Genomic DNA, 16,987 nt, shown 5'->3' on the forward strand with positions numbered 1-16,987 from the left:
TCCACTTCTGGCTACCTTGTTATTCCAAAAGTTTCAAAAACTTGGGAAAAGATCATTTGCTTTTGCATGCCCCACTTTGTGGAATAGCCTTTCTGAAGACATAAAAAATGTACTTCTGTCGAGACTTTCAAATCATCTGAAAACTTTTTTTATTTATTTAACTATTCGCTCTTTAGGCATCTTGAGCACTCTTCAGAGTGGATTTGGCGCTTTATAAGTCAATTTATTATTACGATCTATCATTATTTCATACACTATTCCTAAGGAAAATAAAAATGAGATTTGTAATCATTATACGAATTGGCGAGCAATGCAGGTTGAGATAAAAGTTATCGCAGATTACTATATTATAACACCTATATAAAGCTATTGTAGACACCCATTATAGAAATGTTCTGTATGATAATTGAAATTATTACATACTACTATACTACACTACTAGTAGTAGTACTACTACTACTACTACTACTACTATACTACCACTACTACTTCACTACTACTAAAACTTCTGATGATTCTGCTATTTCTGGTACTACTTCTACATATAATTTTCCCCTTTTCTTCTTCTTTTTCTTTTGAATATTATTATTATTATTTTTATTATAATTATCATTATTATTGTTATTATTATTATTATAAAAACTGTTACCACTATCAATGATTATTATGGCAATATAACTATGAAGTGCGCACATCAAAATTATAAAATGTGCTAAGATGCTGAAATTAATCTAACATGTGAGGTAAAATTGCATGCCCGGAACGCAATAAAACGAAGTAACGTTAGGCATGATAGTGGTAGAATGGTATAATAGTGGTAAGACTATTGATTAACAACTTTTCCCAAACCCTCTTGAAAATAACCTGCAATGCAATACCACTATCGAAGCTGGTCGAGTTGTCTCACAAGTCTTCACAAATAGCACCTCAAGAAACACGATGATTTAAAAAACAAGACAAGTTAATTTTCCTGAGAAAGTTATATGAAGAAAGTAAACTTTACAATGCATGAGAACCATGTACCGTATATCTGAAATTATCAATTCCATGCAATATTCAAAGTATAAGGAAATAAGTGAGTGCGACACGACAATTATATGTACTAGATGATAAACTTACGTAATGAAGATGAGATGTAACAGGAGTATGCTGTGAAAGAGAAGATTCACAAATGACGAGCAGAGTCACAAAAAATTGTATTAAAGCTAGTTCCAGATAACGCCTGTATTTATACCTTCCATCCCTCTCTCTTTTTCCATATTAGTCAACAAAAAAAGATGGGAATCAAATAATCACTAAAGGTTCTTTGATTAGTTCTTAGAGGTCACTATCTCATCTCCATGATGTTAATATCCTTTTGATGTTTATGTCAAGGGGTCACTTGCTAGATCTTTTAATGAACTTTATCGCAAGGATAATAAATTTTCGTTTTCGCCCTGTCTGGCGTCTTTATTCTCCGTTTGTCTTTCTCTCTTTCTCCATTCTCTTTTCTCTTCCCATCATTCCCTACTTAGTGGTTGATTTGTATTTCTTTGAAAAAAAATATACGATTATGAGTACCAAGTCAATTGTGACATCCGAGACGCGAGATGATTTCTTTATTGTGAGAGTCAAAATTTCCAATAACGTATTCGACAGGGACTTAGGCCTGATTGATCCCTACCATATCCGGATATGTCGTAATTGCTGGCCCGTAAATGACACCTTTCATACAAGTTCATTAAATTATACGTTTGATGTATATATCAGGCTCGTTCTAGAACAATGAATTCCCATTCGAGGGTTCATATCTTTTAATTCTGAATTTCAAGTCAAGGGGTTGTTATCTTTTTATTCTTGATTAGTTAGAAGAAAATCACAATCTCAAGTCAGTGTCTGTATTTTTTTTTTTAATTTTGGGCCGCGTTACAGTGTCACACTGACACTGGGTGCTGGTTTGCTATTCGGATGAGCACTCCCATAATAATTATCAAACTAAAAAAGGAGAGAATATAATTGACAGACTTTGAATGCAGTATTGGTTGTTGTATTGTTTGACGATTGGCTATCGTTATTGTTGATATCAAGCAGATGAAGGTCACATACACTGTAAAAAAATTGGATAAAATTTTAACCACCAGCAGGGTATATGACTGTGTCCAACCGATTTGGGGCAGTATTTCACCCAATGCGGGTAACATATTGTCCAGTAAGGTTAAAAAAGTAAGCAGCATTTACTTTAGAATGGGCAAAATTTTCATCACACTGGATAAATTAACATGCCCAAAGAAATGCCCACTGTTGGTTGGACACATAATTACCCTCATGGAGCAGTTTTACCCAATATTTCTTAAGAGTGCTATAGACGTTCAAAGGGCAAACTATAATATCGAGTTGATACGATAAAATATTGTTCCATGATTTGATAGTCAATCTAGTATAGGTTACAAATTAATTCAAAATAAAATGACGATTTCTTTCATTAACGACCTGCGTAACGACAATGTGATGTGCAGTTTTCCCTATCTAAAAAAAAATCTCCTAGATTATTCAATTACTTAAAGGGGTGGTCCGGGCTGAAAGTATATATAGCTTAATAAATAGAGTAGAATTCACTGAACAAAATGCCGAAAATTTCATAAAAATTCGGATAACAAGGTAATTGAATTTTAAAAGTTAAGCAATATTTTGTGAAAACAGTCGTCATGAATATTCATTAGGTGGGCTGATGATGCATGTCACATCCTCATTTGTTCGGAAAGTGGGGATGTGACATCAGCATCCTACCTAATGTACATTCATGACGTTTGTTTTCACAAAATATTGCTTAATTTTAAACTTCAATAACTTAATTATTTGTTGTCCGATTTTGTCGTATAACACCTATCTGGTGTTAGACCAAACCGAAACTTCTCTTGTGTGGACATAATAGATTCCGGGCTGGTGTTAAATCAACACCGGAGTTTTTGAAGTGTGCTTTAAAACAGCAAAACAAATGTTAAGTGGCTTATCTGGCAAAAATGATGTTGAATAAATGAAAACTCTTGCTTTCTTATAAATTGTGCACGATATGGAAATATCTTATTATTTTCGTACAACATATTTCATGATGGTAGAGTGTGTTTGGAAAATAGCAGGTTTTGTTAATTGGTTTTGCGATAAACTATAAAATGAATGTGGCAAAGGACTTAACTTTCTTAATTTAGCTCATTTAGTTTTGAAAATAAGTGAAAATTGTCAGGCCAGTTGAAAAGGGGAAACTATAAATAATCCTTATTGTTATAGCAATAAGAACAATTCAAAAAGAAATTGTATCGCAACCCTATTAAGACAACTGTTAATATAGTTACTACGAGGACAAGTTGCCTTTGAGTGGTATCCAACTCTTTTTGTCTTTGGGATTAGATCTTTGAATTAACCCCAAATTAATCTCCAGCAAAGGGAGGATATTTGACGTGATTTACTAGATGGCGATAGTTTGGACTGTGTAACTTTTAAAAACTGACTTTGGGTGATTTTGTAAAATTCTATTTCACCACATTTAACCTCTCTGGAAAAATAATTATAGGCATGAGTGCAGCAGTGTTCCTGAAGCTGATATTTAAACGTAAATACCGCCATCTACAGTTGATAAATCATGAGATTTTACCAATGCCATAATGATATTGAATGTATGGCATTCTTCTTGACTTCATACTAGCAATCATCAGTCCTGAACTCAACCGAGAAAGTGCTACTTACAGCTGGACCAGTAGTGGGAAATTAATCTACAGAACCTATTCATTTCATGCAATTAAGTGCATGAATGATGACAGCTAACACAACATTCTAATCATGCCCTAATAAGTTGGACGAGGAAATTCACTCATGGGATATTGTAGAAATTGCAAATTTGCCACAGTAAGTCCCTTCAGGTTGATTTGAGAGAAAGATTTATTGATCATGTTGTATTTTTGTGGGGGGGGGGCTTTGTTCTAATTTTGTTTTTATTTTTTGCCTAAAATAAACGAGATTTCTTTAAATTGAATTCATTCCTACTTTGAAAAATAGAAGAAAAAACGAGTCAGTCGTTCAAGTGGCTAATTGAAAATAAAACAAGCTATATGAATATAATTATCACGTTAAATGTCAGTATTTACTCAAGGTAAGTACCTCAGCTATAAGTTGTCCCCCCCCCCTTCCCCTATAATGTCCCTGCATCGAGCGCCTGACAAAATCCAATAAAGGTACCATTTTAAAAGTCTGATCAGACTTGGTCGGGGATGCACCCATTACCCTCCGGCCTATCCATGGGACGGGAGCACTACAACAATACTGAACCAACATATTCGGTTCTAAAGTTCAAAATGAGGTTTACAGCAAAAAAAGATATCAAGAATATGTTTTGAACATATGACTGCAAAGCACATGGGATATATCCATATTAGTCGATTTACGCGGCAATATTGATTCTGTGATATTTTAATTGGGGAAAAACATATACGCTCCAGTGGATAATGATATTTTGTTTCTTCGGTTCGGTGTATGCACATCAGGCTTCATTCAGTCTTGTGTGACGACATTGGGCAGTGGTCTGTACCGTAATGATTAATATTTCTGACAGTCTAATTAAAAACAAAATAGGCCATGATACATTCCAGTGCTTTCAAAACTGAAATGGGGGACGGATTTGTAAGAAAACCATTGATATTAAATCAGGGGCGGATCCATGATTGTCAAAAAAGGGGGCACATTTTCCCGAGGAAAAATGAGACAAGCACAAAAAAGTCTTCGCTTTGAAGGGGGGGGGGGCTTGTGTTTTTAACGGCATTTTTACATTACAAATTTGAATTGTGCCTCTCAAGGAGCGTGGTGGGGCACTGGTCAGCTTTGCCCCCCCCCCTCAATCCACCAGCGTATTAAATATATCTGATTGGTCATCAACTAAACAGACTTTATAAGGTCTTGGGGATGTGACTCCTGGTTGAGATCATGATGATATTGATTTGAAAATACCTGTAAACGTGTGTAAGCTGTCCATGATTTTCTCTTCTTAAAAAATCGACTAAATAATAATTTTGAAAATTAGTATGCTCATTTTATTGATGTATCATGTATTATGTGAGGAACGTTGATGGCTAGAGCGATTAAACTGTTTTTTCGTGTTTGAAAGTAAAATCTATTTATATCAATATCCGTTTAATTTCTTACGGTTTATGTTAACACTTCATTTTGTTTTCTTGTGTTCATATACAAAGATTATGAAATGTGATTGTCCTTCATATCAGAAGTCGTATTAATGGTATAGCGATATTTATATTCCTAAGCATGTATAAATAAAGTCTGATCCACTTTGAATCTCATAATTGTACGCTAATTTATCATGTGCTTATATTTTTATAGTGCTGGTAATAGTTGTTTTTTCTGGGTATATGTGTGTGGGCAGAGTACTGATGATTGGTTATGATCGTGATCATGACGATGGTTGTTAGAACAATATTTGGTAAGAAAATTATCTTTTGTCATTTCATTACGTACCAATAACAAATGAATGCATTCCCCCATTAAAAAGGTTGTCATCATAGCCTATATGAAAAATGGTATGATGACGTCAATTTTGGGGCGAGCATCCGGAAAATATTTGTTGAAGGGAAAAACAAAGAGATGGGATGTAAATATTGTGGGTACTATGTTAATATTTCTAATTCTTCTCACCAAACTGGAAACATTCCGAGGTACCCGCGCTAAACTGATGCTGAATTTCACACCTATAGATGTCGCGATTTCTCGGATTTATTATTTACAAATTGTGGATATTATCTATTTACGTTGTATCCTATCTTTGAACCCAAAGTTATTGATTAAAATGGAATGGAATGGTACTAGACAAGAGACAGAATCTATCAATATCACTAATCTGGCAATAATTTGTGAATGCTATGTTCACATTCCCTGAGCTTCCGAGGTATGGATGAATCGAAGTGATTGTGAGCAAATAAAAAAAATATGCTGTCAAGTCATGTACTTTAACAATCAAACTACAACTATTGTCCGAGATGGAAGTAATATTTTGGGGCTTAGCTCTCGAACACTTAATCCTCATCGGATCATCTTTGGGATTGAATCTTATCCTGATCATTGCCTGCTTCTGTTTATGGTAAGGAGAATGATTTTGTTCATTGTTTAAATGTGAATTGATTTATTCTTTGATTGTTTAGATACATTACTTTTATATCATGTACATTTGAATATTTCATTTGTAGTAAAATCACTGCCTTGCACAACGATGCAGGCAGAAATGGCAAATCATCCCAATGTGAGTGACTGCTGCAAGATTATTTTACTGCCTAGTTTTCAAAAAGGCAAAGTACTTTTCCATAAAACGATAAATGTGCTTGATTAGATTATACATAAAAAAACGTTACATCAATCTGATATGGATCTTCTATATTAACCTTGTTAAAAGAGGATAAGTCTCATTTTTACTATTCATATGCAATCAAACTCTGATGAGTTTGTTTCTTTTGTTTTGTCAGTTGTCGGATTCGACGTCGAAAGAAGAATACGCTATCGGAGAAGGTATATATGGACATGACGAACATGAATGATAACGACCTCGGCCACGACTACGAAATGGCCGTCATACCAAGCCGTGCGACATCTCTCAGCGTCGGTAGCGACTGTGAGGACCAAACTGAAACCGTGACTGACGGCATCACCGTTGCTCCAAGCAAACCAGTTCGAGGTAATGACAAAGGAAGCGAATATGAATCCGGTGATGATTACGAGTATGCCGAGCCACACGCTATCCCTGCGAGACAGATGGAGGTGGTCGATGACGGCAAGCAACGACATACGAAAGACGAAAAACGGAGAAGTGTTCCATTACGTTACATAATACATGCATTCCACCAAGGGAGACAGAGTTTAAGACCTGTGTATGTAAACACAGTTGATTATAGATCCTAGCCGTATCAAACCTGTCAAAGCTCTGCGTCTGAATTCGGCTTGGTTTAAATATTAAGGCGACCGCACATCTTACGATCGGTCCGCGACTCAATTTTGGAATAAAACGTAGTAGAATTTGATGTTAATATTGAGACTTGAAATATCTTACTATGTAATGTTCAAAATCATCATCCGAATGCCTATGTTTAAATCTGCGACTATGCTATCATCATTCCTAGAATAAAAGCAAAATTTAATATCTAGTCGTAATGACGTCTTAGCAGTCATACGATTGGCTACGATTTGAAACTAATTTGGGATTTACTCCCAAATAAAGGCTTACAATCTTACAAAATGTTTATATTAGTATTCTTTCAATTAATTTTAACCTCAAATAAAATGATATGTTCCATTCACATTTTCAGTATAAATAAGCAAAATGCGATTTGTTCCCAAATCGGATGGCGAACAGTCGTAAGGTGTGCGGTGGCCTTTATACCAAAGTAAAATGTGAGGTTTAAACAGATGATGACCCGTGCTCATACTCCGACCTTCGGAGGAAAACAGATTTGAATTTGCAAACACTGATCATCATGAAAAGAAGATGAAAGATGAATATCGATAATTTATTGTTCGAAATCGAAATAGACATGAAATGAAATACTCCGAAAATTTGCTTTGCCCAATTGATCGTGGGCCCGGCAGCCGCTGTGCAGCGCCAGATCGACGAGGCTCTATCCCTTTATCTCTTTAATCGTTGAACGCCAAACAGGGTAGCAACAACTCCCATCTTTTAACGTCTTTTTGGTCTGACGCGGTCGGGTTTGAACCCCCGACCTCCCGGTTGTGAGACGGACGCTCTACCAACTGAGCCAACACAACGGTCCATCATGCATAAACAATGAAATTATAAAATATTTAGGATTCAGATTTCGTGTTTTAACTTCGTGTATTACATTAAACCTGAAACTTCAAATAAAAACTTGTTTTAATCGTTTATCCTGAACAAGAAGTATAGTGGTAGAAGGCATCACATGGGATCAGCTAATTGCTGGATTTGAGACCTTAGTGTATAGGCTCAGCGGATTCAATGATATTTCACTTGATATAGGTAATCTAAATTATTGAATTGTATACATTTAAACAATCATTTTGAGTTTGTGTAATCAAATCGCATTTAATTGAAATTTAAATCATTGTCAGTGTAAAGTCCACGTATTTCAGCCTCTGCACTTAATTATTTTTTTTTAGCTGAAAACATAATCTACCAGAGAATTTGTTTCAAAGCTCTCTTCAACCACAAATCATATTATCTATTTACATATTTACCATATCTATGTGGCTAACGAGGTCCCTGGCGATTTGAATTATTCGACAAAATTTCCTTCTTTCTTTATCTGAAAACAATCGTCTGTAGCGAGTCATAAAACTGGGCCCTAATTTAAATGCTATCGTTGTACGGGAGGAGATGACAATATCGCATTTCAAGCAATCATCTTTTAAATCAAAATCACTCTATTCTATTTTTTTAAATGCAATGAGACTGAGCCGACTCGAATTTTCTAATTAAATGTTAATAAGTATAGAAAACATTTGATTCATTAGTTCTGACAGTCTTTATTTAAGTGAAAGCGACTTAAAAAAAATCTGAAAATATGTTTCTGAATCCCTGTCTCTGCTACCGATCGTTATGAGCTGATGATTTTATTTTCAAATTGTGAATATTTAGATGCTATATTTCGTTGGAATATCAGTGTCGTTACTACGACCGAGGTGTACGAGTTACCAGGAAACAACGACGAAATGACAAATTATATTAATTACTATATAACATGCACGGGATTGTGACTCATTGTCATGTTATGGAACAACAACAATAATGATGGACAGTGGGCGGGCTATGGAATGAAAATTATTTTTAAAATATATTTCAGTGAATATACGTAAATTTTTCACGCCTTTCCTGCAATTCTGAAGGCAAAAACTGAATTGAAATAGAAGAATTACTTTCAAAGGCAATTTCTGATAATGTCGATGGTGATGGTACTAGTGTGTAGATGAATAATAAGCTCGCTGTGGTTTATCTTATGTCATCAGGCAGAATATAGATTACTTATTCACCCCTCTTTTGTTGATGCTGTTGACGTCATAATGTTTGAACTTATTGGAGATACATGTGATATATTAAAATAATTGAATTGTGTATATTTTAACAATTATTGTGAGTTTGTGTTTCGCTTCAACAGTTTTCTGACTCGAATATATGTAGGCTCAGTCTCTAATGGGGTGATTCTATAGCGCATACATTCGTTATTCCGAAGCTTCGTTATTCCGAAGGTTCGGATATTCCGAAGGTTCGTTAATCCGAAAACGAAATTAGGTTCGTAATTCCGAAGGTTCGTTAGTCCGAAAACGTAATGATTAACAAACCTTATTTCGTTTTTGGACTAACGAACCTTCGGAACAACGAAGCTTATTTCGTTTTCGGATTAACGAACCTTCGAAATAACGAAGCTTATTTCGTTTTCGGACTAACGAACCTTCGCAACATCGAACCTTATTTCGTTTTTCCGGATTTATCGAACCTTCGGAATAACGCCACAAATGTTCGGATTAACGAACATCGAGGTATAGGCAATTTTCGTGTTTCGGAATTACGAAGTGTAACCTTAGGCAGGTATGTCATGTTGAAAGTTGAACGGAATTACATACTGTTGTGTTAAGAGGGGAAGGGTGCTATTCCCCCCCCCCCACAGAAAAAATATGTATTTTTATTAAATCTTTGTATTTTATTTGGGGCTTTTCACGGAGCATAATTTCAACAACAACAAAATACATTAATATATCGCCATTTATAACATGTGAAATTTATATCTGATAGATAATGATGAAAAATGAAAATACTTCCCGATTTATTTCCATTTTATATCTTATATTTTTCATGTATTTATTCATTTATTAGTCATTTTAAATTTGATTCATTTGTTTATCCATTTTATTTTTTATTTTTTTAAATCAATTTTTAGGGGGGTCGCTTGCATCACCCGCTCGCATTTTCCCATCTCATAACGCCTCTGTACTATTAAATACACACACTAGCCCACATGCCCTCTAATACTCTTTAACCTTTTTTTCAACATACGCACACTCACACCCATACACAAACACCCTCACCCACACACAACCATAATGGAATTCCAGGACATCTTTTTTACAGAAAAATGTGTCACTTTATAACCGAGGACCTCTGTGTTGTTATTAATCTCGTTGTCCAACACAATTAATTTCTTTTACTTCACAACCGAGGACTCCTTATGTCATTACTAATCGAAGACCATTAAAAAAATGTGGCCCTTTATGCTAGATCATCATGTAATTTAGGACCTTTTGCAATGTTGTGGTTCCTCGGTTAAAATGTGAAGTTTCTGTGTATGTCCTCGTTTTCCACTGTGGATAACACGTCGCAGGTAGAAATACATGATTAATCTTCACCCTGAAGAATACGAATACAAGGACAAAGTCAAGCTTATATGGAAGGGCATTTATTATTCTGGCAAATTCACAATTTTATCAAATCATGGACATTTTTACCACGGTGGGATCGTCCGTACACGCACGTGGTCTTCCAAAAAAGGACAGGGCACTTTTAATACAAAAATAAAGACTTCAAATCTGAGAGAAGAGGAAGCTTGCTACCTCCTGTTGGTTGGAATTGACTCCGGTGGGTGGATGGTGGCAGGATAAATTTTCAATTTGGTTTCTCATTAGGATGAAGGGGTGATATCGAGAAGTGTTTAGGCCTTTCCTGTAATTTATAAAGATAAAAATAGAAATACACCATTTACATGCGTCATTTAGCAAGCTCTGACCACCACCTCGAAATGAAAAATTATATGATTTATATTATGCTTATGATAAAGATAAATAACTAGATTCGTGAAGTTTGAAAATTATGTGAGCTGTAAATGCCTTTAGACACATTCCATTTTATATCACTGACTGGTGATTATAAATTTGACATTACTTTGAATATTCTTCAGGAAATTGAATTGTCGTACAGTGTATTTTTACTGAATTAAGAAGAATAATTGAAAATAAGTGCATTTTTATTTAATCATTTAAATTATTTTTTTGCTAAATGTAATAACTAAGTGACTCTTAGATGTCTATGTTTCATTGTGTTCTAAATACCACATTATTTTTAGAAGAGTTGGACACAAATGTAAAGATTTCAAGGACAGTGAGCAATAATAATTCACCTGGAAAAAAGGTTCTTTGTACCATAATCTCTTTTTTAAATTAATCTAGTCCTTGCAAACAGGCGTTGAGAATGGTAAAAGTCAGGAAAGCAACTACGCCAACTACGACGATGGTCTAATTTAATCTATCACATTACAGTCCAGATCAGTGGCGGTTCAAGGGGGGGGGGGCACATCTGAGAGTCGTAGCCAATATTTTTAATGTTAATATGTCGTTCATTTACCGGTGTGCCCCCACCCCATTTTATGGTGAAAGTTAATGTCTTAAATAGAAATATGTCGTTCATGCACAAGTTAGGACGTTTTTTTTGCTTGTCAAATTTTCCGTGGGACTTTACGACCTACATATTTTAAGTGAAAATTTTTTCCTTTTCCCCTTATTTGCTTGTCAAATTTTGCTGGGAAAATGTCCCCCCCCCCCTTTAGAAAATCCTAGGTCCGCCCCTGATCATGCTGATTGCGATTAAAAAGAAGGTTTCCTTGAATCTTACTCACGATCGGATGAAATCTTTGGATGTTAAAAAGATTACTGACCCTTGCCATTGCAGAAGACAACCTTCCTGGTCTTCTTATTACACCAACAGCTATTCTGGCCCTTCATACAGACTGTAATGGACAAGAGAAAAGAACGGAGAAATGTTATATTACATTTAATTTACATTTATATACAAACAATAACTGTCAAAAGTGATCAGCTAAAGAGGCGTAATCGTTGTTCGTTTGTGTTGTTTTTTATTGAATTGGCTTCCCGGTGATGTCCACATTTAAAAAAAATAATTCGATAGTTTCTTGTTATATTTTAGTATTTAGGGTCTTTGAGTGTACTGATCTTGATGAAGTTTATTCTACACGTTTTGAACCATTTAAAGATATTTTGTCAATAAATGCACTTTAAGGTTCGGATGCCGGGAGTCGATTATACCAAGAAAAAAAATATATACCACTGTCTGGTCGTGGACAATACATCAGCTTAAAATAATAATTTGACCAGTGAAAATTAAAAAAAAATATTGCAGTGTTAATCGTCGAAAGTACGGGATTTAGGTTTTCTGAAAAAGTATACATCCTGAGGAAAAATCTGAACAAGCCAGGAATATATTGCAATTGTCTCATGTAATTCATGAAATGAATTTAATTTTCAAGCATTTCTTTCCTCCTGATTTCCGAAGAAAGTTAGGAACCACGAAGTCAAGATAGATGACAAAAATCTTAAAACGGCGGCCATTTTCCATTTCAAAATGGCGGCTGAAGGTGTGCTCGGAAAAAATGGTACCCTAAATTTTTGAAATCAGGATCCCCAAATTGACAAAGTAAGCTAATATAATCCATTTTGGCACGAAAATCTAGCTGGAACCAGATATCTGACACAAGGGTCTGTACTAATGTGGTCCAACCTGAAGATAGATTAGGGTTCAAAATTAAAGCTAAGATGAATGAAGCAATTCTAATTACAAGGAAAACTGTGTTTTTTAATGTTGATTATATAAGGGATATTCAGTTCTAAAATAATTTGGTAACAATATGATCATGCACGCTCATCAGTTATGCCATTAAATTGCTTTTATAAAACGTCAAAATCTCTCTTATTTTCTTATGTTACTGTTTATAATCATTACTATTGGTATCACTATGATAATCATTATTTCATTCACTCGTTTATTAAACGATTTACCTTTGTATGGGATGGGGGAACAAAATGCGTTTTTAGTAACGAAGAAGGGCGTATATAAGATTTATTTCTTCACAGGGAAAATCTTTTTTTTTACCTCAGTATTCTTAATGAGAAATTTGAATTGGTGCTCAGTCATAGTGGAAATTTGATCATATTTGTAACGTTGAATTAATTCATAAATTTTGCCCTTTTAAAACATACTGCTGGAATTCTAATCATTTTCTTTTCTTGATTTCTTCGTTTATCAGTAAAACATTTCTAGACATAGTTATCTTTATAACTTGAATAAATTTGATAATATTTCGAATTGTGGTTTACAATAAGAACCTGTCCAGCTTTTGATAATTATTTTTTTAAATCTATATTAATATAGTTATGGTCATTCCTGTATTGACTGCCTCCTTTAATTAATAAAAAGTCAATAAAATGATAAAAATGGTAAAACGGTTTAAAGCGAGGAACGTATTCTACAGCTATAGGTATAGGGTTGACGAAATCATCCCTTTATTTATTATCATTATTCTTTTTTTACCAAACGAGTGCTCACCAAGTTACCAATAATGCATGTAGCATTTCCATTTATTTGAAAGCAGGATAAAAGAGCATTGTAGATTAAACGCCTTGCTCACGGGCATAGGTGCCGCGGCCGGGAATCGAAACCCGGACTTTTTATGTATAGCCTTAGATCACTCGGCCACGGCACCTCCAGTTGTGGTGGTGCCGTGGAACTTGTCATGCTTCTGATCGACAGGAATGGATTTTGCTATTGAGAAGTGCTGACTAGAGACTTAATTAAACGGGCTAGTACTTACATCTGTACTTGTTCATCATGCTTCCCCTCTTCTCAAAGGAGAGCATCTCATCAAGAGCTTCTTCATCTTCGAAGTCGAAGTCGGCGACGACAGCCACGATGAGGACGGCAGCGAGAACGAGGAAGAGAGCCTTGGCCATGGTGATTGATTCTGTTGAACATGAACGAGGGAAATAATCGAGGAAGTAATACTTTGAAGGTAAAAAAATAGAATGAGTAACAGTTGTTCTACAAAACGAATTATTAACCCCCCCCCCACACACACACACACACGCATACACGGGGCGGATTAAAAACAAATGGGGGATTTTTTTCCGAATTTCTGACAAGAAAAAAAAATCTTCACTCCAGAATGATTTTCTTTCTGTGATGCACCACTTCGATCGAGAGTTTTCATCATGCTAATATTTCTTAAATCATTTATCGGTTTACAAGTTAATTAATTACACAGGTTACACCTTTTCTGCGATCTTACTTTATTTCTCCCAGAATTGAAATTTCTCACCCTAATTCACCCTTGTCCCAGAATTTAATTTCGTCAATCCATTCTCTTACAACAGCAGGGTTGCATGACACTATTGCGATTGTAAACTGATTTCACTCCGGATTCCTCAAAATAAGTCCTTAATCCTTTGAAAGCCAAAAGATCATTTTTTTTATCATATCTTGGATTATCGCAACAAGAATTGTACACTGCAAAAACTCCGGTGTTGATTCAACACCAGCCCGGAATCTATAGATGTCCACACCAGAGAAGTATTGAAACAACACCAGTTTGGAATCAATCCGATGCTGTTTTAATACTAATTGGTGTTGTATAAACACCTATCTGGTGTTAGACCAAAACCAAACCGGTGTTGTTTAACACTTCTCTGGTGTGAACATAGATAGATTCCGGGCTTGAGTTAAATCAGCACCATAACTTTTGCAGTGTATAATGCGAATTGTCAGACGATACGCCATCGTAGTTAGATCGTAAATTGTTCGTTCAGGAAAGTTCATGAGATTAGTTGCAGGTCTACTTACCGGTTACGGTGACTGGAAGACACTTCTCAAATTAGATGCTTGGAAATTGCAAACAATGCCACCTCTCTTGCTTCCAACATCCATTTATACCATTTCCAACCTTCGCTTTCCAGACGTCTCAATTAGCCATCCGTTTATGCACAGGTCGTCAACTGCCGCAGACATCTAATTCCCTGGACAGAGATACGTGAACCGTCGACCGTGGCCATCTCAGGGTTAATTTGACGAAATGGTAATTAAGATGCATCTGCTAAACAGGCTAATACACAAGAGTGAGCTTGAAACACGACATGTAGAAGGGTGCCATTCTGAAATGGACTCATAATAAAGAGTTCAACGGATCAGTGGTCACGTGACATTTCAATCTGACGAATCAATTTTCGTCATGTTACCCCCGTGAACAGGGACCATGAAATTGTTATTTTTACGCTCGTTGCATGTCTTTATTTTGTGCTTACAGGGCATAAAAAACTGTTCCTCTGACGCAAATTGGTTTAAAACAACGCAATAAAGGAGCATATTGTTCGTAATGAATAAGGACATGATCAAGTCTATTCCTGCTGGCTTTCTGGATGGCATTCATATGATTAAAATAACATTCCCTTTTAGGGTGCATTCTTATTAGCTGGTATGTTTGTTACAGATTACACCTCACTATGACTGAAGTAAAGTTGAGGAAACCAAACTAGAAATTCACTCATCAAACATATCAAAATGAACAAAAGTGACGCAATAATACTTGTCCATATTTAAGATATTGTATGGTTACCTTCAAATTTAGAGAATCATTTCGCAATTGCGCGTTTTTCAATATCCGACAAAACCCTTACCATAAACATAGATCTCTAAAAACTATGAAAACGGCAAATTATATTGGGTCCTGCAGATGTTTCAAAAAGAAGGTCCTTACAAGAAAAATGGGGATGTTGATTATAAGCAATACGCCTTCTCCTAAAATCAAGAAAAACATATTCAATGTACACATGTACATACATGTACAAATAATAAATTTTATTCAGTTAAGACATTCAACTGAAAGAGGATAATTATTTTCTGACAAAATAGCTGAAATGTGTGAGTAGTTTAAAGATCTTAGCGATGAAGACAAATTTACGTAGATAATGAAACTTAATGTAACATAATTGACAACTTCTGTAAGTTCATCACTGTCATTATAAATATGGGACTGTTTAATAAGTAAATAATAAATACAAAGTTTCATTATATTGCATTATGTTATACTTTCACTGTTTTAAATTTCAAAACGTTATTACTCTTTGTATACAGATGTATATACATTGCTGATTTTCTAGTTTAAATTTAAACAAGAAAATGAGCACTCGTAGTGCTCTCACTATGCAAGCATTGTAAGTGCGAAATTAGCACTTCATTTTTTTACAGCCTATGCATATACATGATATATATGCATATTTCTTTTAAATGATTAGAAATATAAGAAAAACGTAAAGATCTATTGCTGATGTGTTCGATGTACTGAACCGTTTTTAGTATTTTTTATGTTATCATTGTATATATTGTAAAACGAAATGTTCAGTCAAGTGAATAAAGTTTGTAAGAAACCTCAATTCAATTCATTTCGTATGTATGTTCTTCATGGTAAACTGATCTTTGTATGAATTTATGTTTACGAAAAATGTAGAAATTTGTGAAAAAGAAGAGAATAAATGTTTATTTGAATTGAAAAAAATGTGTGTTTTGAGTACCAGTATAACCTAATATAAATCGTGGGCTTCCTTCTGTTAATAAATGCAACAGAAGTTGGCGGTAAGTTCTGCTACACTACGTCTTTACATAAACAAGCTTAGCAGGTTCAATTTTTCATAATGACAAGGGCTATTAACACGACTAGACCATCATTGATTTTTTATGATATTGGCTAAAGTGTATTAATTAGTATACCGTTGAAATTAATTTTATTTGAATAATTATGGGTTTTCCATGGATTCAAGTATTCAATTTTAATACATTTGTAATAAAATCATGATAATACTTTGACGTAATTTGTTTATATTCTAGGAAAACACTTTCCTTAAGGAAGAGCCATGGCCATGAGTGATGAACAATTTTTAACTACCGTTCTGTGACCGCGCATCTTCGATGTCATTTTCTGACTATCATAGCATCGTGTCAAAGCAATCAGAACCCCATTCTGTGAAAATCAAAACTTGAGCTGAGATTTTTTATGGGAGACTCCCTTGTTTTCACTTAAATTCCGATATATTGCGTAGGTGGCAACCCGTATGATTTTGTAATAATGAAGGTGACGGGGTGAATACGCAAGGGTAATGTTGT

At 34.9% G+C, this 16,987-nt stretch overlaps 1 protein-coding gene and 1 long non-coding RNA gene across 2 annotated transcripts; one reads left to right on the plus strand and one right to left on the minus strand.

Annotated features, from left to right (window-relative positions):
* The first annotated feature begins 5,996 nt into the window (after positions 1–5,996).
* On the plus strand, positions 5,997–6,944 carry LOC121423639. The gene is made up of 2 exons (XM_041619047.1): positions 5,997–6,115; positions 6,495–6,944. The coding sequence occupies exons 1-2, from the start codon at positions 6,015–6,017 to the stop codon at positions 6,925–6,927; spliced, it is 534 nt and encodes a 177-aa protein (XP_041474981.1). The 5' UTR covers positions 5,997–6,014; the 3' UTR covers positions 6,928–6,944.
* Positions 6,945–10,432: 3,488 nt separating this feature from the next.
* On the minus strand, positions 10,433–14,781 carry LOC121424088. Its single transcript, XR_005971342.1, has 4 exons — positions 14,675–14,781; positions 13,650–13,799; positions 11,700–11,771; positions 10,433–10,711 (listed from the first exon to the last, which is right to left on the minus strand). It is a non-coding gene; the product is annotated as an uncharacterized LOC121424088 (long non-coding RNA).
* Positions 14,782–16,987: the final 2,206 nt, after the last annotated feature.

The sequence above is a fragment of the Lytechinus variegatus genome, chromosome 11, assembly GCF_018143015.1.
Source record: "Lytechinus variegatus isolate NC3 chromosome 11, Lvar_3.0, whole genome shotgun sequence".
Lineage (NCBI taxonomy): Eukaryota > Metazoa > Echinodermata > Echinoidea > Temnopleuroida > Toxopneustidae > Lytechinus > Lytechinus variegatus.